Raw genomic sequence first — 26,112 nt, 5'->3', positions numbered from 1 at the left:
TGGAGATGTGTACCTAAGTGAATGTGACACGTGGCCTAAATCAAGATTGATCTGACACAGTGAAAATGTCAAGGGGAGCAAGCCAGGGAAATGTCAGAGGAGGCTGCGGTGTGGCGTGATGTAGCCCCAGTCACATGCCTGGGCAGGGGGACCTGAGTACGGGGAAACATGGGTCCACTCACCCCTCCACACACGCACGCACGCACGTTCTCATATACGCAGAGATGCAGGCAAGCACACACATACACATGCATAGACACAGGCTATTTGAACCAATCACACACACACACACACACACACACACACACACACAACACACTTGGTGCTGAAAAGGATGCATGCTCTAACACAGAGACACAGTGACTCAGACCTTTTGCATCCTCCCATATCTCTTGTTTTCACTGTACTTCTGTTTTCATGGACACGTTTGTCAACCTGTCAGATTGGATCTGTCACTTTCTCTTTTCACCATCACGGCTTCACGTTGCATTCTGTCTTCGAGCTTTGATACATGAGGACAAACAGCACTCTTTTATTTCATCCTCCACATAACTTTTTAGTCATTGTTCGTGGAAGTCTCTAAAGCTAATCTTGGCCGTTGAAGAAGCGAAGGTCTGGAGTTAAAAGAGACACTGTCAGGAGGCAAAAGAGACACGTCTTGCTTTAACTGACTGTATTTTCCCCGTAAGTGTGTATTGTTTTGTCTTAGCTTATCAGTTTTTGTTAATTTACTCACCCCGGCCGTCCTACAATCTAAACTAGATGCCCTCAATCTCACACAAATTATCAAGGAACCTACCAGGTACAACCCTAAATCCGTAAACATGGGCACCCTCATAGATATCATCCTGACTAATTTACCTTCTAAATACACCTCCGCTGTTTTCAACCAGGATCTCAGCGATCACTGCCTCATTGCCTGCATCCGTAATGGGTCCGCGGTCTAACGACCACCCCTCATCACTGTCAAAATCTCCCTAAAACACTTCAGCGAGCAGGCCTTTCTAATTGACCTGGCCCGGGTATCCTGGATGGATATTGACCTCATTCCGTCAGTAGAGGAATCCTGGATGTTCTTCAAAAGTGCTTTCCTCTCCATCTTAAATAAGCATGCCCCATTCAAAAAATTCAGAACTAAGAACAGATATAGCCCCTGGTTCACCCCATACTTGACTGCCCTTGATGAGCACAATAACATCCTGTGGCGTACTGCATTAGCATCGAACAGCCCCCGCGATATGCAACTTTTCAGGGAAGTCAGGAACCAATATACAAAATCAGTTAGGAAAGCAAAGGCTAGCTTTTTCAAACAGAAATTTGCATCCTGTAGCACTAACTCCAAAATGTTTTGGGACACTGTAAAGTCCATGGAGAATAAGAGCACCTCCTCCCAGCTACCCACTGCACTGAGGCTAGGAAACACTGTCACCACGGATAAATCTACGATAATCGAGAATTTCAATAAGCATCTCGCTATGGCTGGCCATGCTTTCCACCTGGCTACCCCTACCCCGGCCACCAGCTCTGCACCCTCCACTGCAACTTGCCCATGCCCCCCCGCTTCTCCTTCACCCAAATTCAGATAGCTGATGTCCTGAAAGAGCTGCTAAATCTGGACCCCTACACATCAGCTGGGCTAGAAAATCTGGACCCTTTCTTTCTAAATTGTCACAACCCCTATTATTAGCCTGTTCAACCTCTCTTTCGTATCATCTGAGATCCCCAGAGATTGGAAAGCTGCCGCAGTCATCCCCCTCTTCAAAGGGGGTGACACTCTAGATCCAAACTGTTACAGACCTATATCCATCCTGCCCTGCCTTTCGAAAGTATTTGAAAGCCAAGTTAACAAACAGATCACCGACCATTTCGAAACCCACCATACCTTCTCCGCTATGCAATTTGGTTTCCGAGCTGATCATGGGTGCACCTCAGGCACGCTCAAGGTCCTAAACGATATAATAGCCGCGATCGATAAAAGACAGTACTATGCAGGCGTCTTCATCGACCTGGCCAAGGCTTTTGACTCTGTCAATCACCGCATTCTTATTGGCAGACTAAATAGCCTTGGTTTCTCAAATGACTGCCTCGCCTGGTTCACCAACTACTTATCAGATAGAGTTCAATGTGTCAAATCGGAGGGCCTGTTGTCTGGACCTCTGGCAGTCTCTATGGGGGTGCCACAGGGTTCAATTCTCGGGCCGACTCTATTCTCTGTGTATATCAATGATGTCGCTCTTGTTGCTGGTGACTCTCAGATCCACCTCTAAGCAGACGACACCATTTTGTATACATCTGGCCCTTCACTGGACACTGTGTTAACAAACCTCCAAACGAGCTTCAATACCATACAACACTCCTTCCGTGGCCTCCAACTGCTCTTAATCACTAGTAAAACTAAATGCATGCTCTTCAATCGAATGCTGCTTGCACCCGCCGGGTGCTCGGCGGGTCTGACTTAGAATATGTGGACAACTACAAATACCTAGGTATCTGGTATCCTTCCATACTCACATTAAGCATCTCCAATCCAAAGTTAAATCTAGAATCGGCTTCCTATTTCACAACAAAGCCTCCTTCACTCATGCTGCTAAACAGATAACAGCTGACTATCCTACCGATCCTTGACTTCGGCGATGTCATTTACAAAATAGCTTCCAACACTCTACTCAGCAAATTGGATGTAGTCTATCACAGTGCCATCCGTTTTGTCACCAAAGCCCCATATACTACCCACCATTGTGACAGGCTGGCCTTCACTACATATTCGTCGCCAAACCCACTGGCTCCAGGTCATCTATAAATCACTTCTAGGCAAATCCCCGCCTTATCTTAGATCATTGGTCACCATAGCAACACCCACCCGTAGTATGCTTTCCAGCAGGTATATCTCACTGGTCATCCCCAAAGCCAACACCTCCTTTGGCCGCCATTCCTTCCAGTTCTCTGCTGCAAATGACTGGAACGAACTGCAAAAATCTCTGAAGCTGGAGACACTTATCTCCCTCACTAACTTTAAGCATCAGTTGTCAGAGCAGCTTACCGATCACTGCACCTGTACACAGCCCATCTGTAATTAGCCCACCCAACTACCTTATCCCCATATTGTTATTTACATTGTTATTTATTTTGCTCATTTGCACCCCAGTATCTCTATTTGCACATCATCTTCTGCACATCTATCACTCCAGTGTTAATACTAAATTGTAATTATTTTGCACTATGGCCTATTTATTGCCTTGCCTCCATAACTTTCTACATTTGCACACACTGTATATAGATTTTCTATTTTGTTATTGACTGTACGTTTTGTTTATTCCATATGTAACTCTGTGTTGTTGTTGTTTTTATCGCACTGCTTTGCTTTATCTTGGCCAGGTCGCAGTTGTAAATGAGAACTTGTTCTCAACTGGCTTACCTGGTTAAATAAAGGTGAAATATTTTTTTTTATAAAAAACTCAATTGATTACTGTAAATGAACATGACATTCAATAAAAAACTGTTCTGTAAATCTTTCACTCCATTTAAACACACATAATTAGCTTATACATTCCCCTGTCGCCTCATAAAATATATATTAAAATACACAGACTGTTTAGACAGCACTTGTCAATGCACCTATTAGTGCAATGAAATTCTGCTTTATTTTAGATGAGTTTAAGGTGGTATCCGCACGTTATTAATGGATGCTCTCTGGCACCATCTCAAAGAATTCAACACCATTGGTAACTACTTGGTACTAAATGGTACAAAACAATGCTTGTGTCAATCTCAAAGAAGCTAAAGTGTAATTCATATGCAAGTATTAGTTCATTACCATTTTAACAAGTCATTTCAAAGTAACTACCTGCCATATGGTTATCATATATTTTCTGAAAGAAACAATTCAATGATGATGGAGCCTAAGATTACTAGCCTAAGATTACTGCATCCCTGTTCGGTCCACACTGTCTCTTTTTCAGATAGAACGGTGTACTCATGAAATAGGATGCTGAATAGAGGTCAGAGGGACAATGTCAAAGACATTATGCTCAGCAAAGCTACCATGATAGGAAGAATGTATTGTCTGCCTCCTGACAGTGCTGTAGCTGCATCCATGACAGTGATGTCTGCCTCCTGACAGTGCTGTAGCTACATCCATGACAGTGATGTCTGCCTCCTGACAGTGCTGAGCTGCATCCATGACGGTGATGTCTGCCTCCTGACAGTGCTGAGCTGCATCCATGACAGTGATGTCTGCCTCCTGACAGTGCTGTAGCTACATCCATGACAGTGATGTCTGCCTTCTGACAGTGCTGAGCTGCATCCATGACGGTGATGTCTGCCTCCTGACAGTGCTGAGCTGCATCCATGACAGTGATGTCTGCCTCCTGACAGTGCTGTAGCTACATCCATGACAGTGATGTCTGCCTCCTGACAGTGCTGAGCTGCATCCATGACGGTGATGTCTGCCTCCTGACAGTGCTGAGCTGCATCCATGACGGTGATGTCTGCCTCCTGACAGTGCTGTAGCTGCATCCATGACAGTGATGTCTGCCTCCTGACAGTGCTGTAGCTACATCCATGACAGTGATGTCTGCATCCTGACAGTGCTGTAGCTACATCCATGACAGTGATGTCTGCCTCCTGACAGTGCTGTAGCTACATCCATGACAGTGATGTCTGCCTCCTGACAGTGCTGTAGCTACATCCATGACAGTGATGTCTGCATCCTGACAGTGCTGTAGCTACATCCATGACAGTGATGTCTGCCTCCTGACAGTGCTGAGCTGCATCCATGACAGTGATGTCTGCCTCCTGACAGTGCTGAGCTGCATCCATGACAGTGATGTCTGCCTCCGGTGATGGATTGTCCAGTTTCTTATATGCAAGTCCATCCACACAAGCTATTCTGACTATATTTGTCAAAGCCTGCTACTGTATTTATTGTTACATGTGTCTCTCTGAGAGCACAACAACAAAATTCAGCATCTCTGCTTTGGCAAAAAAGCTAGTTGTATAATTAAGAACAGAATCTTGCAGGATTCAATAGTTGGAGTTGTAAGAGTTGTTGCCCTGTCCCTTTGTCTGTGATTGTCATTTTCATGTGAGGTTTAATTTCAAATCATGACGTCCTCCCATATTCTCCCCTTGGTTTCATTTGACTAAAAATAATGTGTGATGAATGCTCACTGGCAGCAGCTAGCAATTCATTTGTTCACTTTAAAGAGACATGGTTGAAGTGTATGGGCTTGAAATGTGTGATTCCCTTAAATACAAATATTATTATTTTAGAGTTGATGATCTGAGGTATCTATATTTGGCAAAATGGGAATGTTTACTTTTAATAATGTTTATTTAGCCTGTATTACCCATCTATGCATGAACAAGTAAACGCTTCTGAACTGTTCATTGATCATTTATTGATGGTAGTAACCATATGACCAATTGTCTACCTGAGCAGAGCCAAATGTATTTATTAAGTAGAACCTATTTTATTTTTCCACAGGGGCTCTACTGGATTATCTTGTTTGACTCCTCTGCCTGTGTGGAATTCCAGACCATAGAAATAACCTTTTACTGCAGTGGGCTAAATCAGGGTCACACAGAGTGTTTTTTGGTAGTCTTAAACAAATTAACTTTTGAAACCAAAGTATACACCTCACAAACATGGTTAGGGGCTTAAAAAAAACAACGCAGCTGTACCATGTCAGATATAGAGTTGAAATGTATTCAATTTTGAGTTTCCATCCCAATATTACACGAAACAGACCAAACTCTTTGGTCGTTTTAAAACCTGCTGTATTTAAAATGTTGTGTACTATAGCTTGGAAAATAAATACATGTGACTCTGGATGACAACATAATGATGTTTGTTTCCAACAGTAGGGCTGTTTTCCTAAATAAGTTAAATCTGCTTTGTGTATATGTTTCCTTGACACAGTATTAACTAAATACTGGTATCATCCCGGCACTAGAATGATCTCATATGTCATATCTCTACGTTCCAGACAACCCAGTGCTCGGGCCTCAACCACCACAAGCAGATAGAGTTATGAAGGTCTATGGATGACATAGACTACCCTTGTATAATATTGTATCTCTACGTTCCAGACAACACCGCAGGGATCCGGACCCAGCGCACAGGCTTCAACCGCCACGAGCAGAACGTCTACCTGCTGCCTATCCTGGTGGTGGATACCGGGCCTCCCGCCCTGAGCTCGACGGGCACCCTGACCATCCACGTGTGTGGCTGCGACCCGGACGGCACCATCCAGTCCTGCAATGCCACCGCCTACGTCATTAGCGCCTCACTCAGTCCCGGGGCCCTCATAGCTCTACTAGTCTGCATGCTCATACTCATAGGTAAGCATGGACCAAACCCCTTCTGGTTTCAAACAGTATTTGTTTGGCTTAAAATACTTTAGCTGTGCTTGATTGAGGTTGGCTAGCATAAAATAGCCAACATAATAGTTATAAAAGTGCAAAAGTGCACTTTAGGCTTTCAAACGCTCTAGGTTTTTGAAAGAAACAACAACTATTTGAAACCAGGTCTGAAAACATCTGTTTTAGCTCCCAAAGAAGTGAGCATTTATGTAAAGAAACTACACACAAAACAAACAACACTATGACCTGTTGATCTGCTTGTACAGTTTTGGGGCAAATTAATTCCACACTTGTTGAGATTTCTTTCTATTTGATCAAATTAATGAGATGGCCCTTCTGTTGGAATAAGTCAACTGTAAAGACACAAGCTGGGGTTAGGATCAAATTGAAGGATGCAGATTGTTTGTTAAACATGGGATTAAGTATGTTTACAACTGGCATTAATAAAGGAAAGACATCTGCTCTGGATAACCTGATGGAGGTCTATAGGGACACAGAAAATGCTTTTGTTTTAAAGTATACAGTATATGGGTAGTTCAGACCCCTTGACTTTTTTCACATTTTGTTAGGTTACAGCCTTATTCTAAAATGGATGAAATCGATTTTTTCCTTATCAATCTACACACAATACCCCATAATGACAATGCAAAAACAGATTTTTAGAAATGTTTGACAATTTAAAAAAATACTAAAACTGAAATGTCACATTTACATAAGTATTCAGACCCATTACTCAGTACTTTGTTGAAGCGCCTATGGCAGCGATTACAGCCTTGAGTCTTCTTGGGTATGACGCAACAAGCTTGGCACACCTGTATTTGAGGAGTTTCTCCCATTCTTCTCTGCAGATTCTCTTAAGCTCTTTCAGGTTGGATGGGGTGCATCCTACCTATTTTCAGGTCTCTCCAGAGATGTTCGATCAGGTTCAAGTCCGGGCTCTGGCTTGGCCACTCAAGGACATTCAGAGACTTGTCCAGAAGCCACTCCTACGTTGTCTTGGCTGTGTGCTTAGGGTCATTCTCCTGTTGGAAGGTGAACCTTCGCCCCAGTCTGAGGTCCTGAGCGCTCTGCAGCAGGTTTTCATCAAGGAAATCTCTGTACTTTGCTCCGTTCATCTTTCCCTCGATCCTGACTAGTCTCTCAGTCCCTGCGGCTGAAAAACATCCCCACAGCATGATGCTACCACCACCATGCTTCACCGTAGGGATGGTGCCATGTTTCCTCCAGACGTGACGCTTGGCATTCAGGCCAAAGAGTTCAATCTTGGGTTAATCTTGGCCAGGTGTAGGAAGAGTCGTGGTGGTTCCAAACTTCTTCCATTTAAGAATGATGGAGGCCACTGTGTTCTTGGAAACCTTCAATGCTGCAGAAATGTTTTGGTACCCTTCCCGAGATCTGTGCCTCGACACAATCCTGTCTCGGAGATCTACGGACAATTCCCTCAACTTCATGGCTTGGTTTTTGCTCTGACATGTACTGTTAACTGTGGGACCTTAGATATATATATATATATGTGTGCCTTTCCAAATCATGTCCAATCAATTGCAATCCGACCAAACAATCTACCCTTATAGCTGCATCCCTCATTCATGAATTGCATGTATCTATGATTTGTTTTACATTTATTGTCACCATTTCTTTATCCTTCCTTCAACATTTCCTTATGCTTGTCTAAGGATAGACAGTTCATGATGCTATCCCACCAAACAGCACTTATCAAAATGCGCAGCACTTATCTGAACGATAAACCAAGTAGTACTAAAACTGAGTGTATCACGCCACCCCCACTATCGCTGTTAGGCTTTAATGGACCATCCACCTTTTAGAATTACTTTTTTTCACATTTCATGTAGAACAGGATGGAAAAATATGGACAAATTACATAAAAAGGTGATACATTTTTTATATTTTCCATCTTTTTCCTTCAGACGGGTAACTGGTGATGTTGCAGTCTGAAAACTCAACCTCCCTTCATGAGAAAAAGTTTTGTCCAAGTGGAGAGTGTATACAATAGAATGATATCAAACCACTCTGCTCCCCGGAATATGGAGGTAGGGGGAGCTGAGTGGAGAGAGTGGGAGGCCTGGAAGGGGGGGGCATCAGCCCTAACGTCCCCCTGGAACAACGCTCTTTAAATAGACAAGGCTTTCCAGACATTCTCAGATACTAGCACTCACATACACGACTCTCAGCAGGAGTGCTAGGCGAGAGAGGATTTTGGATTGTCATCTTTAAAAAATGTATGAGTCGCTTGCCTCGTCAATATTGCCAAAACTTTCCTCTTTCGGGCTGCGGTTCAAACGTAAATGCAGTGTACATCGCCATCAGTTAATTTTCACTTACCTCTGCTTACTTCACTAACATGTTTCACATCTTGTTTGTTTTGAATGATTGATGAACAGGCTACGTCCCTAAATGCCACTCTACTCCCCATATAGTGCACTACTTTTGACCAGGGCACTGGGATTGGGGTGCCATTTGGGACGTACCTTAGGTCACCCAGGGTCTCTGAATCAGGGAGGGGGTATTGTTTTTAGGGTGGTTTTAATGAGTACGGTTAAAGTTATGCTTCCGTTAACTTAAGTGTAGTGAGCTTCAAAAGCGACTTATATTTTATTCATTGTGGTTTTTAAAAGCCTTTTGGCCCTCAACCAACATGTTATGGTTATTTACAAATCGGAAGGAGACAAGCTTCACTATAAAAAGCAGTGGTTAAAAAGTACTGTGGTTCTGGTGGTGCTATAGCTATAGAGTATGGTGTTCGAAGTATTCCATTTAGATTGTGCTGTATTAAAACATGAAAGTATTCAAACCCCTTGACTTTTGTTTTGCTACTGTTAAAAATGAAAATCTGAAATCTGAAATGTCTTGAGTCAATAAGTATTCAACCCATTTGTTATGGCAAGACTAAATAAGTTCAGGAGTAAACATTTGCTTAACAAGTCACATAATAAGTTGCATGGACTCACTCTTCGTGCAATAATAGTGTTTAACATGATTTTTGAACAACTACCTCACCTCTGTACCACACACATACAATTATCTGTAAGGTCCCTCAGTCGAGCAGTGAATTTCGAACACAGATTCAACCACAAAGACCAGGGAGGTTTTCCAATGCCTCGCAAAGAAGGGCACCTATCGGTAGATGGGTAATAAAACACACACAAAAAACAGACATTGAATATCCCTTTGAGCATGGTGAAGTTATTAATTACACTTTGGATGGTGTATCAATACACCCAGTCACTACAAAGATAAAGGCGTCCTTCCTAACTCAGTTGCCGGAGAGCAAGGAAACCGCTCAGGGATTTCACCATGAGACCAATGGTGACTTTAAAATAAAGTTTAATGGCTGTGATAGGAGAAATTCGAAGATGGATCAACAACATTGTAGTTACTCCACAATACTAACCTAATTGACAGAGTGAAAAGTGGGAACCCTGTACAGTATACAAATAATCAAAAACATGCAATAACCTGCTTGTAATAAGGCACTAAAGTAAAACTGAAAAAAAGGTGGCAAAGAATGTAATGTTATGTCCTGAATACAGAGAGTTATGTTTGGTGCAAATCCAACACAACACATTACATTTACATTTTAGTCATTTAGCAGACACTCTTATCCAGAGCCATTTACAGTTAGTGAGTGCATACATTTTCATACTGGCCCCCCGTGGGAAACGAACCCACAACCCTGGCGTTGCAAGCGACATACTCTACCATCACTGAGTACCACTCTTAATAGTTTCATGTTGGTGGCTGCATCATGTTATGGGTGTGCTTGTCATCGGCAAGGACTAAGGAGTTTTTTGGGGGATAAAAATAAACAGAATAGAGCTAAGCAAAAATCCTAGAGGAAAACCTGGTTGCCTGCTTTCCAACAGACACTGGGAGACAAATTCACCTTTCAGCAGGACAATAGCCTAAAACACCAGGCCAAATATGCACTGGAGATGCTTACCGAGATTGAATGTTCCTGAGTGGCCGAGTTACAGTTGTGACTTAAATCAGCTTGAAAGTCTATGGCAAGACTTGAAAATGTCTGTCTAGCAATGATCAACAACCAACTTGACAGAGTTTGAAGAAGAATGTACAAATGTTGTAAAACCCTGGTGTGCAAAGCTCTTAGACTTACCCAGAAAGACTCAAAGCTGTAATCGCTGCCAAAGGTGATTCTAACATGTATGGACTCAGGGTTGTGAATACTTATATAAACAAGATTTCTGTATTTCATTTTCAATAAATTTGCAACATTTTCAAAAAACATGTTTTCCCTTTGTCATTATGAGGTATTGTGTGTAGATGGGTGAGAAACAATTCCATTGAATCCATTTTGAATTCAGGCTGTAACACTACAAAATGTGGATAAGTCAAGGGGTATGAATACTTTCTGAAGGCACTGTATCTCAAAAGGTTGGGGTAATTTTAAATGTTATTATATTTCAATGAGGAAAACTTGGAGTTGGAATTTTAATTTACTTCCTGAATTCATTTAATTGAAATGGAACTGGACGGTAAATTACTTAGCCCAACCCTGCTACGGTATCTCAGTAACTCTTCTGTCTTCCAAAACTAGTTTCCCATTGTTTAGAAGAAGATGAGATATGAAATGTGATGTGGTGTATGTTTGGTCAAGCAAGTGGCAAGTAGACTAAGTTGAAGTTTACAGACTATTGATATCTGTCATCATTAAACTCCCATTGGCTGTTCGGAATGTATTTTTGCCAATACCTAGGCTGATTTGCACCCATTTGAAACTACCACAGTTCGAGTGATGTCAGATGCACACAAATTAATATCGACTGATTGATAGAAAGTGGAAACAACACCTCTATAAGTGTCTAGAGCTCTAAGCAGCTTCTAAGCAGATTTAAAGCCCACTGAGGTATTGCCAATCATAGTGGAGGTCCCGGGCTGCTGGGACGCATACGGAAAAGTAATGTATGGTCTTATATATCAAAGTGACATATATTTTAAAAACCCATATATAAACTTGACATACATTAAAAAATATATTATCATATATTTCAATATCTGTAAGCATATATGGGCATAAACGTTTCCACCATATATGGGCATATACTGTATGTTTCCTCCATAAATGGGCATATATGATTCCACCATATACAGTGAGTGTCAAGGGCGTCAGTGAAATGCGGTAGGCGAAGTCAAACGCAGGACACAGAGCTGATCAGAAAACGTACTTTACTCGAAGGTACTCTGAGATACAACAACCTCCACACAGGGAGGGAAACAACCCGCACACTAATGACTGCCGAAAACATAAAACAATCACACACAACACACAGTGTAAGACAGAGGGTTAAATAGGGAAGACAATACTACATAATGAGAAACAGGTGTAACCAATAAAGACAGAACAAGTCGAACATAGAAACATGGATTGGTAGCAGCTAGTACTCCGGTGACGACAAACGCTGAAGCCTGCCCGAGCAAGGAGGAGGGGCAGCCTCGGCTGAATCCGTGACAGTGAGGGAAAAAATGTTATAAATTGACTTGCATTTTAATGAGCGAAATAATTATTTGACTCCCTCTCAATCAGAAAGATTTCTGGCTCCCAGGTGTCTTTTATACAGGTAACGAGCTAAGATTAGGAGCACACTCCTAATCTCAGCTTGTTGCCTGTATAAAATAAACTTTTCCACAGAAGCAATCAATCAATCAGATTCCAAACTCTCCACCGTGGCCAAGACCAAAGAGCTCTCCGAGGATGTCAGGGACAAGATTGTAGACCTACACAAGGCTGGAATGGGCTACAAGACCATCGCCAAGCAGCTTGGTGAGAAGGTGACAACAGTTGGTGCGATTATTCGCAAATTGATTATTCGCAAATGGAAGAAACACAAAATAACTGTCAATCTCCCTCGGCCTGGGGCTCCATGCAAGATCTCACCTCGTGGAGTTGCAATGATCATGAGAACGGTGAGGAATCAGCCCCGAACTACACGGGAGGATCTTTTGAATGATCTCAAGGCAGCTGGGACCATAGTCACCAAGAAAACAATTGATAACACCCTACGCCGTGAAGGACTGAAATCCTGCAGCGCCCGCAAGGTCCCCCTGCTCAAGAAAGCACATATACAGGCCCGTCTGAAGTGTGCCAATGAACATCTGAATGATTCAGAGGAGAACTGGGTGAAAGTGTTGTGGTCAGATGAGACCAAAATCAAGCTCATTGGCATCAACTCAACTCGCCGTGTTTGGAGGAGGAGGAATAATGCCTATGACCCCAAGAACACCATCCCCACCGTCAAACATGGAGGTGGAAACATTATGCTTTGGGGGTGTTTTCCTACTAAGGGGACAGGACAACTTCACCGCATCAAAGGGACGATGGACGGCGCCATGTACCGTCAAATCTTGGGTGAGAACCTCCTTCCCTCAGCCAGGGCATTGAAAATGGGTTGTGGATGGGTATTCCAGCATGACAATGACCCAAAACACACGGCCAAGGCAACAAAGGAGTGGCTCAAGAAGAAGCACATTAAGGTCCTGGAGTGGCCTAGCCAGTCTCCAGACCTTAATCCCATAGAAAATCTGTGGAGGGAGCTGAAGGTTCGAGTTGCCAAACGTCAGCCTCGAAACCTTAATGACTTGTAGAAGATCTGCAAAGAGGAGTGGGACAAAATCCCTCCTGAGATGTGTGCAAAACCTGGTGGCCAACTACAAGAAACGTAGTAATATACCTACCTTTAACATTATAGACTGATAATTTATTTGTCAGTGGGAAAACGTACAATATAAGCAGGGGATCAAATACTTTTTTCCCTCACTGTATATCCATATAAAATAGAAGTAATATACATATATTGCCATATATTTCTTTGCCGTATGGGGAGAGAGCGGAAGGAGAATGGACAGCGCTGTGTTAACAGCCACCTTGTGGGTTAATGGGCGAGATGGACTGGAGCAAAACACACACGCACACACACAGAATACACAAACAGAGCGTAAACACACACACACACAGAGAATAGAACCACATACAGAGCCTAGACACACACACACACACAGAACACACACACAGAGTTTAGACACACACACACACAGAACACACACATAGAGCGTAAACACACACACACAGAATACACACACAGAGTGTAAACACACACACACACGGAACACACACGAACACAAACTCACCATTTGTTCTGTACGTGTTTATGAGTGTGGTTGGGTTGGAGAACCCAGCTCTCCTGAGGCGCCCTAGCAACCTATTAGATCATATTGTGACATGGATGGGCGAAATGAAAACAAATTTCTGCCTAATTAGCAACAAATAAACAATCCCTCCATCAGTTAATTTAGTGGGTGACGTGATGAATCCATTTTTGGCGAGGCATCTGCGCACATCCGTTCCAATTAAGCCCCATCTGCCAAGATGAACTCCTGGCCTCATGCGGCTAGGCACAGCCCAAGGGTAAATTAGCCGTCTTGTCAGGTCCGCTTATCAGAACATCTGTACACAGAGGAGCAGCCACATGTTGGTGGGGTAAGTACTACATGTACATACTGCAGGGTTAGGCCACTGTCTGCAGGACATATATCACAGGCTCCGGTGCATTATGCCATGCATAACATGCAAAATGTGACTTTGCATATGATGCGCTATGTTACCGTCGCTGTAACGCGGCGAATAACCGTAATATATTGACCGTTCAAATTAATATCTCTAAGAGAAAAAACACTGCCCCTCCCAACTCGCATGTAGTTTATCTCACTCACACAGTTGACCAACCACACCACTGATTGGTATGTAGAGGAGTCATATAATCAAAGATCTCCACCTCCCATTACCCTCTTCATCATTGGGAATTGAGAGTAATAATCGAGTGCATGTTTGGCATGCACAGCAGCATGCATCAAGAGGTTAGTATGACCCGTGTCTATTGGCTGGACCCGGCTATTAACTGTCTCCAATGATGGTGAATGCGGAGGAAAAACTCCCACAACGGTCAAAGACATCCATCTCCCTATGGCACCATGGAGACAATGTAGGTTAAGAGAAGTGGCTAGATGAAGAGTTATTGTACAAGAGGCTCTAGACGATCAACAGTCCTCGTCTTCCTTTCTTCAAACGCAGCTAGCCAGACGGGAATGCAGGCCATTTTCTCTTCGACTACCAGTGTTATTTTTCAAGTCATTTACAGCAAGTAAAGACAATTACGATGACTCGCGCTAAGTTGTTCATACCGATGAATATGCTTGTCACTGTTGCGTTTTGCGCTTTTCCCCTGAGAGGAAAATAAAGGTGAAACAATCAAAGTTTCAGTGTCATGTTCCGACTTTCAAGGTCACGGTTAAGGGTAGTACTGTATATATAAGGTCCTGTGCTATGCATCAAGCTGCGAATCCAGTAGAAGTCTATCAAATCCTTCAAGATATAAAGGTTAACTGACATACCCAATTAAAAAAAGTAGTGTACTGTCATTCATTTTCTTTGAGTTAATTGTCAGGCCATATCGCTCACATTCACAATGTCTGAGTTTAGTAGTGTGAGGTGTTAAAGGCCCAGTGCAGTCAAAATTCAGTTTTTCCTGTGTTTTGGATCATATACTATACAACATCTAATGAAAGTAACACTACAAAAGTGTGATTTAAAAAAAAGAAAAGGTGTTATTTCCTGATAGTTGCTGGTTGAAAATACAATCTACACAGGACCTTCTAATCAGCAGGTTTTGCATGGGGTGGAGTTTTGGCTTGTGACATCCAAACCTCTGCCAATAACAGTTTTCAAATGACGTATCCCTCCACCGCTTTGGTGCTCTTCCCATCTCCACTCAGACCACTCCCAGAGAGTCCTAGCTAATATTTTTGCTTGAGAAATAGTTTTTATTTTTCTTACAAAAAAACTATTTTTGTTTCTTTTTAAGAATTTTAATGAAAAACTATTACAGTAAGGTACTAAATTGTTACCCAGAAATTATTTTATATTGAGATTAAAACGTCTGCATTGGGTCTTTAAGTATCTTGTGCAGACCAGATAGCCAAGTTACCATTATAATAGTATATCCATTGTTAAGAGCCCAATCCTTAGTTAAAAAAATTGGCCTGACTATATATTTTGGGATATAATAATAATAATATAATATGGGATATGATGGGGTTAGACAGTTAAACAAAGCTTGTGAGGCATTTATAGATAGGTGATATTCTTCATATAAGATTCACATGTCATATACAGTATGTCTGGGCAAGCGTTCATTGTTAAAGACAATTGGCTTGGTAGTGTGGATTCTCAATGAAGAACACTATCACAACTATGAGTGTTTCTTTTCTCTTGCCTGGTAATGTTCTCTTGAACAGTTATATTGCCTTGAAACACCCACTACCGTGACCTCAAATGTTTCTTTTCCATTTATTTTTTATTCAGTTTCTTCTCAAGCTCCTCATCCGTGGATAAGCGTGGTTAGTGTTCCCATCTTCATTCAGTCTCTTTGCCATCTATTCAGCATACAATCTCCACCGTGGGTGGTTTGGGTTTCCCGGGGAAGAAACGATCTCAATCGACATTGAAATGACCAAAACCAAATCGAAACTGTGTATAAATTATAATAGACCTGCATTTATGGTCTCTTCACTGTCCAGCTTGCTAACAGTCATCGAAACGAAAGCTAGCGAGTCAGGGAGCATTGAGATTCCAAATGTGATGGATAGAGGACTATTTTTAGCTAATTTTGACTGAGAGGAAATAACATCAATCATATTTTACACCCCTGGGTTAACACGTTGTACAAGGTATGCTAGAGCAAGGCCATGGTAAGTCAACCACACACATACAGCGGTAAAGTATTCATACAACTTCACTTATTCCCACCAAAAATAATTGTGTTACAGCCTGACTTCAAAATGGATTAAATATTGATATTTTCTAACCCGTCTACACACAATACCCCATAATGACAAAGTGAAAACATGTTTTTAGAAATGTTAGCATATTTCTTGAAAATGAAATACACAAATATCTAATTTACATAAGTATTCACACCCCTAAGTCAATACATGTTAGAATCACCTTTTGTAAGTCTGAGTAAGTCTCTATGAGCTTTGCACACCTGGATTGTAAAATAATTCTTCAAGCTCTGTCAAGTTGTTGTTGATCATTGCTAGACAGCCATTTCCAAGTCTTGTCATAGATTTTCAAGCAGATTACGTTAAAACTTTAACTAGGCCACTCAGGAACATTCAATGTTGTCTTGGTAAACAACTCCAGTGTATATTTGGCCTTGTTTTACGTTATTGTCCTGCTAAAAGGTGAATTTGTCTCCCAGTGTCTGTTGGAAAGCAGATTGAACAAGGTTTTCTTCTAGGATTTTGACTGTGCTTAGCTCTATTCCATTTATTTTTATCTGAAAGAATGCCCTAGTCCTTGTCGATGACAAGCATTCCCATAACATGATGCAGCCACCACCATGCTTAAAAATATGAAGAGTGGTACTCAGTGATGTATTGTGTTGGATTTGCCCCAAACATAACGCTATGTATTCAGAACATAAAGTTCATTTTTACTTTAGTGCCTTGTTGCAAATAGGATGCATCTTTTGGAATATTTTTATTCTGTACTACAATGTTGTTGATCCATCCTCAGTTTTCTCCTATAACAACCATTGAACTCTGTAACTGTTTTAAAGTCACCATTGGCCTCATGGTGAAATCCCTGAGCAGATTCCTACAGTGAGGGAAAAAATATTTGATCCCCTGCTGATTTTGTACGTTTGCCCACTGACAAAGACATGATCAGTCTATAATTTTAATGGTAGGTTTATTTGAACAGTGAGAGATTCAGGCTGTAGAACAACAAAATGTGGACAAAGTCAAGGGGTGTGAATACTTTCTGAAGGCACTGTGTAGTTAGATAAATTAAGTTAATCTTTATTTTTAGAGTTTATCAGTGATAATGAGGTGCTGAATAACACGTCTATATTGCACTATATTTACAGTTGCATTTTAGGATACATATGTTAATATTTAAATGGCAGTAGGCCTACCATACTGATACTGTAAACAAGAAAATGTATTGTAGAGTCTAAACCAGTGAGTTTGCAGAAGCCAAGGTCAGAATTTTATTGAAATCACTCAGCAGTGAAATGACAACATTGAACAATGAACCATCATAATTTTGTATAAAATATCTAATAATGATAGAGAAGGATTTCTATTTTGAATTTGGTCAAGTTAGTGTGGGAGAGGTGGAAAAACTATTGCTATCCATCAATAATGATAAGCCACTAGGTATAGACAACCTTGATGGGAAACTGTTGAGAATGGTAGCAGACTGTATTGCCACCCCTATTTGCTATATTTTTAACCAAAGCCTAAAGGAGTGTGTGTGTCCACAGGCATGGAAGGAAGCTAAAGTATTTCCACTGCCTAAAAATACTAAAGCACCCTTTGCTGGCTGTATCAACGGCCCAATCAGTTCTTAGTAAACTGATGGAGAGGATTTTGCTTGACCAAATACAATGCTCTTTTTCAGAGAATAAGTTAACTACTGACTTTCAGCATGCATATAGAGAAGGGCACTCAACTTGTACTGCACTGACTCAGATGACTGATGATTGGTTAAAATAAATAGATAATAAGATGATAGTTGGAGATGTATTGTTAGATTTCAGTGCATCCTTTGATGTTATTGATCGTAAATGGTTATTGAAAAAACGAACTTGCTATGGCTTTACATCACCTGCCATCACATGGTTGGAGAGTTAGTTATCCAATAGAACCCAGAGAGTATTCTTCAATGGAAGCTTCTCTAACATCAAATATGTTCAGTGCGGTGTCCCTCAGGGCAGTTGCCTTGGGCCGTTACTCTTCTCAATTTTTTTTTTTTTACAAATGATTTGCCACTGGTCTTACACAAAGCTAAAATGACTATGTATGTGGATGATTCCACACTCTACACGTCAGCATCCAAAGCCAGTGATTTCACAGAAATTCTAAATAAGGAGCTACAGTCAGTATCAGAATGGGTGATTTAATAATAAACTGGTCTTAAATACGTCTAAAACTAAAAGCATTATATTTTATTCAAAACATTCTCTAAGACATAAACCTCAACTGGAGTTGTACATAAAGGGTTTTACATAAAAGGTGTGACCATTGAGCAAGTTGCTGAAGCTAAACTCCTAGGTATAACATTGGATGGTCAATTATCTTGGTCAACTCATATTAACAAAGTTTTGGTGAAGATGGGGAGGGGTATGTCTGTTATAAAATATGTTATGCATTTTTGACACATAAATCATCTGTACTAGTTCGTCAGGTTCTGGTCTTGTCCCATCTTGATTACTGTCCGGTAATATTGTCAAGTGTAGCGAAGAAAGACCTAGCAAAGCTGCGGCTGGCTCAAAACGGATCAGCACACCATGCCCTTAACTGCACTTACAGAAGTAGCATCAACAACATGTATGCCAGTCCTTCCTGGTTGAGGGTTGACGAGAGATTAACTGCTTCTCTTCTAGTTTTTATGAGAAATATTACTGTGATGAAAATTCCAGATTGTCTGCATAATCAAATAACATTCAGCTCAGACACCCATACATATCCAACAAGACATGCCACCAGGGGTCTCTTCACAGTCCCCAAGTCCAAAAAACGAATTCACGGCAACTCACAGTTTTATACAGAGCCGTGATCGCATGGAACTCCCTTCCCTTAAAATTAACAGCTGTACAGAAAGACTAATGTGAAGGCCAAATTACAGAGGAGGAACTTCTTGATGCAATTCAAGCCTTTAAGTCTGGGAAAACTCCAGGACTGGATGGCATACTAGTTGAGGTACACTCCCGTTCAAAGGTTTGGGGTCACTTAGAAATGTCCTTGTTTTCGAAAGAAAAGCAATTATTTTGTCCATTAAAATAACATCAAATTGATCAGAAATACAGTGTAGACATTGTTAATGTTGTAAATGGCTATTGTAGCTGGAAACGGCTGATTTTTTATTGAATATCTACATAGGCGTACAGAGGCCCATTATCAGCAAGCATCAGTCCTGTGTTCCAATGGCACGTTGTGTTTGCTAATCCAAGTTTATCATTTTAAAAGGCTAATTGATCATTAGAAAACCCTTTTGCAATCAGCCGTTTCCAGCTACAATAGCCATTTACAACATTAACAATGTCTACACTGTATTTCTGATCAAGTTGATGTTATTTTAATGGACAAAAAATTGCTTTTCTTTCGAAAACAAGGACATTTCTAAGTTACCCCAAACTTTTGAACGGTAGTGTATATCAAACCTTTTTTGATGTATTCAGAGGAACGTTATTAGCATGTTTGAACCACTCCTATAACAATGGTAGATTATCAGATACTCAACAAGAAGGTCTGATTTCATTATTACTAAAACAGGACACAGGTGGTAAATATAAAGATCCAGTCCATTTAAACAATTTGATGCCCCTTACACTTCAGTGTTGTGATGCAAAAATTCTAGCAAAATGCATAGCGCATAGAATTAAAAAGGTATTGTCGGATATTATTCATCCTAATCAGACACATTTTTTACATGGACGATACATTGGAGATAATATGAGGCAAGTGCTGGAAACAATAGAACATTATGTTATGAAAAATCTGGGAAACCAGGCCTGGTATTCATACTGACTTTGAAAAGGCTTTTGATAAAGTACGACTGGCATTTATATGTAAATGCCTGGAATATTTCAATTTTGGAGAATCTCTTATACAATGGGTTAAAGTTATGTATAGTAACCCTAGGTGTAAAATATTAAATAATGGCTACTTCTCAGAAAGTATTACTGTCAAGAGGAGTAATATCTATTTATTATGGCCATCGAAATGTTAGCTGTTAAAATCAGATCCAACAATAATATCAAGGGGCTAGAAATCCAGGGTTTAAAAACAAAGGTGTCATTGTATGCTGATGATTCATGTTTTCTTTGAAATCCACAATTTGTATCCCTCCACAGCCTCATAGAGGATTTAGATACTTTTTTATAACCTCTCTGGATTACAACTAAATTATGATAAGTGTACTATATTACGTTTTTGATCACTAAAAAATACAACTTTTACATTACTGTGTAGTTTACCAATAAAATGGTCTGACGGTGAAGTGGACACACTCGGTATTCATATCCCGAAATAAATAAATGATCTCACTAAAATACATTTTAATAGAAAGGTAGCAAAAATAGATAATATCTTGCTACCTCGGTAAGGAAAATACCTGCCTATTTGTGGGAAAATCACCCTGATTAACTCTGTAGTCATATTCCAGCTTACCTATTTGCTTATGACCCTGCCTAAACCTAACGACTTGTTTTTGAAATTATATGAGCAAAAAATATTATATTTTCTTTGGAACTGCAAGCCAGACAAAATTAAACGGGCCTATTTATATCATGAATATGAATTTGGAGGGCAGACATTATTAAATGTTAAAGCATTAGACCTCTCACTAAAGGCTTCAGTCATACAAAAGCTATACTTAAATCCAAAATGGTTCTCTAGCAGATTAGTAAGAATGGCTCATCCCATGTTCAAAAATGGCCTTTTTCCCTTTATTCAGATTACAACCTCTCACTTTCGGTTATTTGAAAATGAAATAATGTCCAAAATATTGCTATTTACAAACAAGCCATAGAAAGTTGATTGCAATTTCAGTTTAAATCACCAGAAAAGACAGAAGAAATATTACAACAAATATTATGGTTAAACTCAAAAATACTAATTGATAAAAAATAAAATAATGTTTGGAAAAAAAATTACAAACTGTATAATCTTTTTAAATGATATCATAAATAGGACTGGTGGAGTTATGTCACACATGCAGCTAACAAAAAATAGATGGAAATGTCTGCTCTATCCAAAATTAAAACCAACTAATTGCAGAATTACTGCAAAATGGAAGAGGCAAGTGGAAGGGGGAAAAAGTAAGGACATTGTCTGTCGGCCCTGCATTAAAGACCAAAATTTGTTAAATATTTTTTTTTAAACTAACAGTTGTATTTAAGGACCAAAAAATTGACAGCTGTGCCGTACAGATTGCTAAATAGTTGGGAATAGTTTTTCGATGTACTGATTCCATGGCACATAATTTATGACCTGATACACAAAACGACGCCGGATTCAAAACTTTGAGTTTTTCAATTTAAATTATTATACAAAATTCTTATATATATACAGTACCGGTCAAAAGTTTGGACACACCTACTCATTGAAGGGTTTTTCTTTATTTTTACTATTTTCTACATTGTAGAATAATAGTGAAGACATAAAAAATATGAAATAACACATATGGAATCATGTACTAACCAAAAAAGTGTTGAACAAATCAAGATATATTTTATAACCACCCTTTGCCTTGATGACAGCTTTGCACACTCTTGGCATTCTCTCAACCAGCTTCATGAGGTGTTCACCTGGAATGCATTTCAATTAACAGGTGTGCCTTCTTAAAAGTTAATTTGTGGAATTTATTTCCTTCTTAATGTGTTTGAGCCAATCAGTTGTGTTGTGACAAGGGGGGGGGGGTATACAGAAGATAGCCCTATTATGTAAAATACCAAGTCCATATTAAGACATGAAGGTCAGTCAATATGGAAACTTTCAAGAACTTTGAAAGTTTCTTTAAGTGCAGTTGCAAAAAACATCAAGCGCTATGATGAAACTGACTCTCATGAGGACCGCCACAGGAATGGAAGACCCAGAGTTACCTCTGCTGCAGAGGATAAGTTCATTAGCGTTACCAGCCTCAGAAATTGCAGCCCAAATAAATGCCTCAGAGAGTTCAAGTCACAGACACATCTCAGCATTAACTGTTCAGAGGGGACTGTGTGAATTAGACCTTCATTGTCGAATTGCTGCAAAGAAACCACTACTAAAGGACACCAATAAGAAGAAGAGACCTGCTTCGTCCAAGAAACATGAGCAATGGACATTAGACCGATGGAAATCTGTCCTTTGGTCTGTAGTCCAAATTTGAGATTTTTGGTTACAACCACCGTGTCTTTGTGAGATGCGGTGTGGGTGAACGGATGATCTCCACATATGTAGTTCCCACCGTAAAGCATGGAGGAGGAGGTGTTATGGTGTGGGGGTGCTTTGCTGGTGACACTGTCTGTGATTTATTTAGAGTTGCCTCTTCACTTTTGACGTTGAGACTGGTGTTTTGCGGGTACTATTTAATGAAGCTGCCAGTTGAGGACCTGTGAGGCGTCTGTTTCTCAAACTAGACACTCTAATGTATTTGTCCTCTTGCTCAGTTGTGCACCGGGGCCTCCCACTCCTCTTTCTATTCTGGTTAGAGCCAGTTCGTGCTGTTCTGTGAAGGGAGTAGTAAACAGCGTTGTACGAGATCTTCAGTTTCATGGCATGGAATAGCCTCCGTTTCTCAGAACAAGAATAGACCGACGAGTTTCAGAAGAAAATTATTTGTTTCTGGCCATTTTGAGCCTGTAATCCAACCCACAATTGCTGATGCTCCAGATACTCAACTAGTCTCAAGAAGGCCAGTTTTATTGCTTCTTTAAGAGCACAGGACTGATGGTTGCTGATTATGGGGCCTCTGTACGCCTATGTAGATATTCCATAAAAAATCTGCCGTTTCCAGCTACAATAGCCATTTACAACATTAACAATGTCTACACTGTATTTCTGATCAATTTGATGTTATTTTAATGGACCAAAAATTAATTTTCTTTCGAAAACAAGGACATTTCTAAGTGACCCCAAACTTTTGAACGGTAGTGTATGTGAGGGATTGGAAATGATGCAGACAATTAGATTGATAGAAACCGCAATTGTATCAGCATTATTAAAGCTGATCTACCCCCTAAAAAAAATCCCTTCCATCCAATTACTTAAGCAAACAGCAAATTACCTTTAAAAAACGGATTAAACAACAACTCATGAAATGGCTGTGAGGGGAAACACACACAAACACACGCACACACAGACACACTCTAACACACACATCATTTTTTAGTTGTATTGTTTGTATATCGTTGTATTTTAAATTTGTGTGACTGTCCTTGTCTATCAGTGTAACTGTGTTTTGTTACTTGTTTTTTGTGGACCCGAGGAAGAGTAGCTGCTACTTCTGCAAAGGCTAATGGCGTTCCTAATAAACAGAAGAAACAGTAATCGCATCAATCCCAATTATAATAGTAATGGTCATAACATTGATATACATAGTAATGGTTATATTACTCCATAATAGTCATGATATACATTAATATTGTCTGAATATTCATATCATCATTATAATTATCTTGTTATCGTTTTAGTTCCACATTTGATAAAGACACTTTGATTAGAGTGTTGTTGTCATAGCGATGACATTTGCTTTGGTGGTAGACATTAATATAGTTAATTAATTAATGAATCAAGCAGAGCCCCTCCAGAATAACGATATGTCTAGATAAGGGGGCTATAGCTAAGTGGAAGTTTTCTAATCAGACATAAAGGAGGTAATTAAAATAAGTAAGATTGGATTAAAGCCCTCATTGATTTATTGAGGTGGATACAGCTTTTGTTTTTCCTCCGCCTCAGTAGACTATTAAGTGATCCATCTCAATTGTTTTCCTTTTTAATTCAGACTTAATTTTTCAGTCATTAAACCCTCTGTAAGTGGAAGCCAATACTGTAGATCTCTGCTGTGATTTTCTGTCTGGTTCTACCGCAGCACATTTTACTTGAATAAGTATTGATAGACCGATCAGCCTCTATCAAGAAATTAAAAACATATATTTATTTATTTATTTTATTTAACCTTTATTTAAATAGGCAAGTCAGTTAAGAACAAATTCTTATTTACAATGACGGCAAGCAATTATGGATGTTGTTCGTGCACCCGTGGAGAATCCTCATGCATTGGAAATGTTACCCTTCACTTGGCTGTCTTTTTGGGGTGAAATCAAAGTTAGAAAACCAGAACTGGAAAAGGGCAAACTTTTTCCTAATAATGACAAAAAAGGCTGTTGTAATTTTATTAGCCACGCACCACTTGCATAATCCAATAATTCTTCATTAATTGTGTTATTCCCCATTGTGCTTGAGAGAATCTTTACAAAAGGGCAGATGGCCCCCAATGTTTTTGTTCTTTCCTATAATTTATTAGTCTTCGCCCTATTACTTGAAATTACTCTCTACCAGCTACTCTCGAAAAGTTTCTCCCAACTCCAGATAATAATCAAAATCTTTGGCTCTGACTTCCCCACTGTTGATGTGGCTAATCCCTAAACCCCTTAATCCCTAATCCAATGCTCTTTCTCCACCTCTGCAGTCCTGGTGCTGCTAATCCTGACCCTGAAGCGCCACCGCAAGGGCCAGCGTATGTCAGTGGACGAGGAGGACATGCGCGACAACGTCATCAAGTACAACGACGAGGGCGGCGGCGAGCAGGACACGCAGGCCTATGACATGAGTGCCCTGCGCAACCTCTATGACTTCCCTGAGGCCAAGAGTGGTTCGTCTGAGTCAGGCCACGACCTGCATGCGCTGCCCCAGTGGATCCAGGGGCGGGTGAGCGGCGATGGCGGGGCAGCCGACTTCTCCCTCTTCAAGGGCTACATCCGCAAGAAGGTGGAGCAGGCAGATGCCGACCTGTCAGTGCCGCCCTACGACTCGTTCCAGACCTACGCCTTTGAGGGCACCAGCTCGCCGGCCCTCTCCCTCAGCTCTATCCACACCCTGTCCACCACATCCGAGCAGGATTTCTCCTACCTCAGCGACTGGGGGCCACGCTTCAGGCAGCTGGCGGGCTACTACGCCCCGGGACATCCTGAGGAAGAGGGCTCCTAGCAGTGTCCTCAGCCCAGACCTTTGCCTTCTCCTCCGTCCCCAGCACTGTATCAAGGGAGCCCAGTGTCAACACTGTCCTAAAAAGCCCTCCTCCATCTCCTCCACAGCGACAGATCTGAAGCCCAGTCGGTGTGTTGAAAATGGATTAGGTCAAAAAATCTTTCTTACTTCGAAACTTCAAGTTTGACGTTTTTCAAAGAAAAACAACGTTTTTAAAGTGTTTGAAACTCCAGGGTGAAAGGTGGGCTGATTAAATGAGGGGAAAAGGGAGGTGTTATCCATTCACTTTTCCCTTTACAATAACGAACAGAGGAGTATGACGTAACAGAATATAAGTGGTGCGCCACAGGTTACAATACCATTACTTTTTAAATTTGTTTCTGGGTATTTTCTGTCTGGAATCAAAGACTGGGTCCATTTTTAGCTGTGTGAGTGGACGCTCTGAGGACATTCTGAGAAATATGAACGTTATGAAACTCAGCAGGGGGTCAAGTATTTTTTCTTCAAGACAAGGCAATCTATCTGAGATATGTATTTATTTAAGAAAATATTTACAGTATGTATTTATTCCTTTGTATTTATTTATTTATTTTGTCCATAATCACCGCACCACTTGTAACAATGGACATCAGTGAAGAATTAAACAGAAATGATGGTGAGAACCTGAGGAGAGAAGAGCTTCTATGGAAGTGCTTAGCATAGATATAACTTTACACACTGCTTTCACAAAGGTGATATTTGGGTCACAGACAACTACAGTCTTGGAAATATTTGTATATATTTTTTAGGAACACATTTGTAAAATAAACAACTGAAGACGGAGCGAGACTAAAAAGAAAAGAGTGAGAGAACAAAGGATGAGCCAATTCAGTGCAAAGATTGGTTTTGGGTTGACATACTTTCACTGTATTGTGAAGATTTCTAAGGGGTTATGAAGGTTGTGGGACATTAAAAGTTTTT

General features: G+C 40.6%; 1 protein-coding gene across 1 annotated transcript in view; it reads left to right on the top strand.

Moving 5' to 3' along the window:
• The window catches only part of cdh22 (cadherin 22), a gene marked incomplete at both ends in the record, with an annotated part of 123,041 nt that extends 97,889 nt beyond the window's left edge, over nt 1-25,152 (top strand). The window contains 4 exons of the mRNA XM_084166902.1: nt 4,121-4,246; nt 4,375-4,480; nt 6,091-6,342; nt 24,635-25,152. Coding sequence (XP_084023028.1) covers nt 4,121-4,246; nt 4,375-4,480; nt 6,091-6,342; nt 24,635-25,152 — 1,002 coding nt within the window. The remainder of the gene's footprint in view (nt 1-4,120; nt 4,247-4,374; nt 4,481-6,090; nt 6,343-24,634) is intronic.
• Between the last annotated feature and the right edge of the window lie 960 nt (nt 25,153-26,112).

The sequence above is a fragment of the Coregonus lavaretus genome (assembly GCF_964263955.1).
Source record: "Coregonus lavaretus genome assembly, chromosome: 8".
Classification (NCBI taxonomy): Eukaryota; Metazoa; Chordata; class Actinopteri; order Salmoniformes; family Salmonidae; genus Coregonus; species Coregonus lavaretus.
The sequence above is the reverse complement of the archived record's forward strand: the minus strand, read 5'-3'. Positions and strand labels throughout refer to the sequence as shown.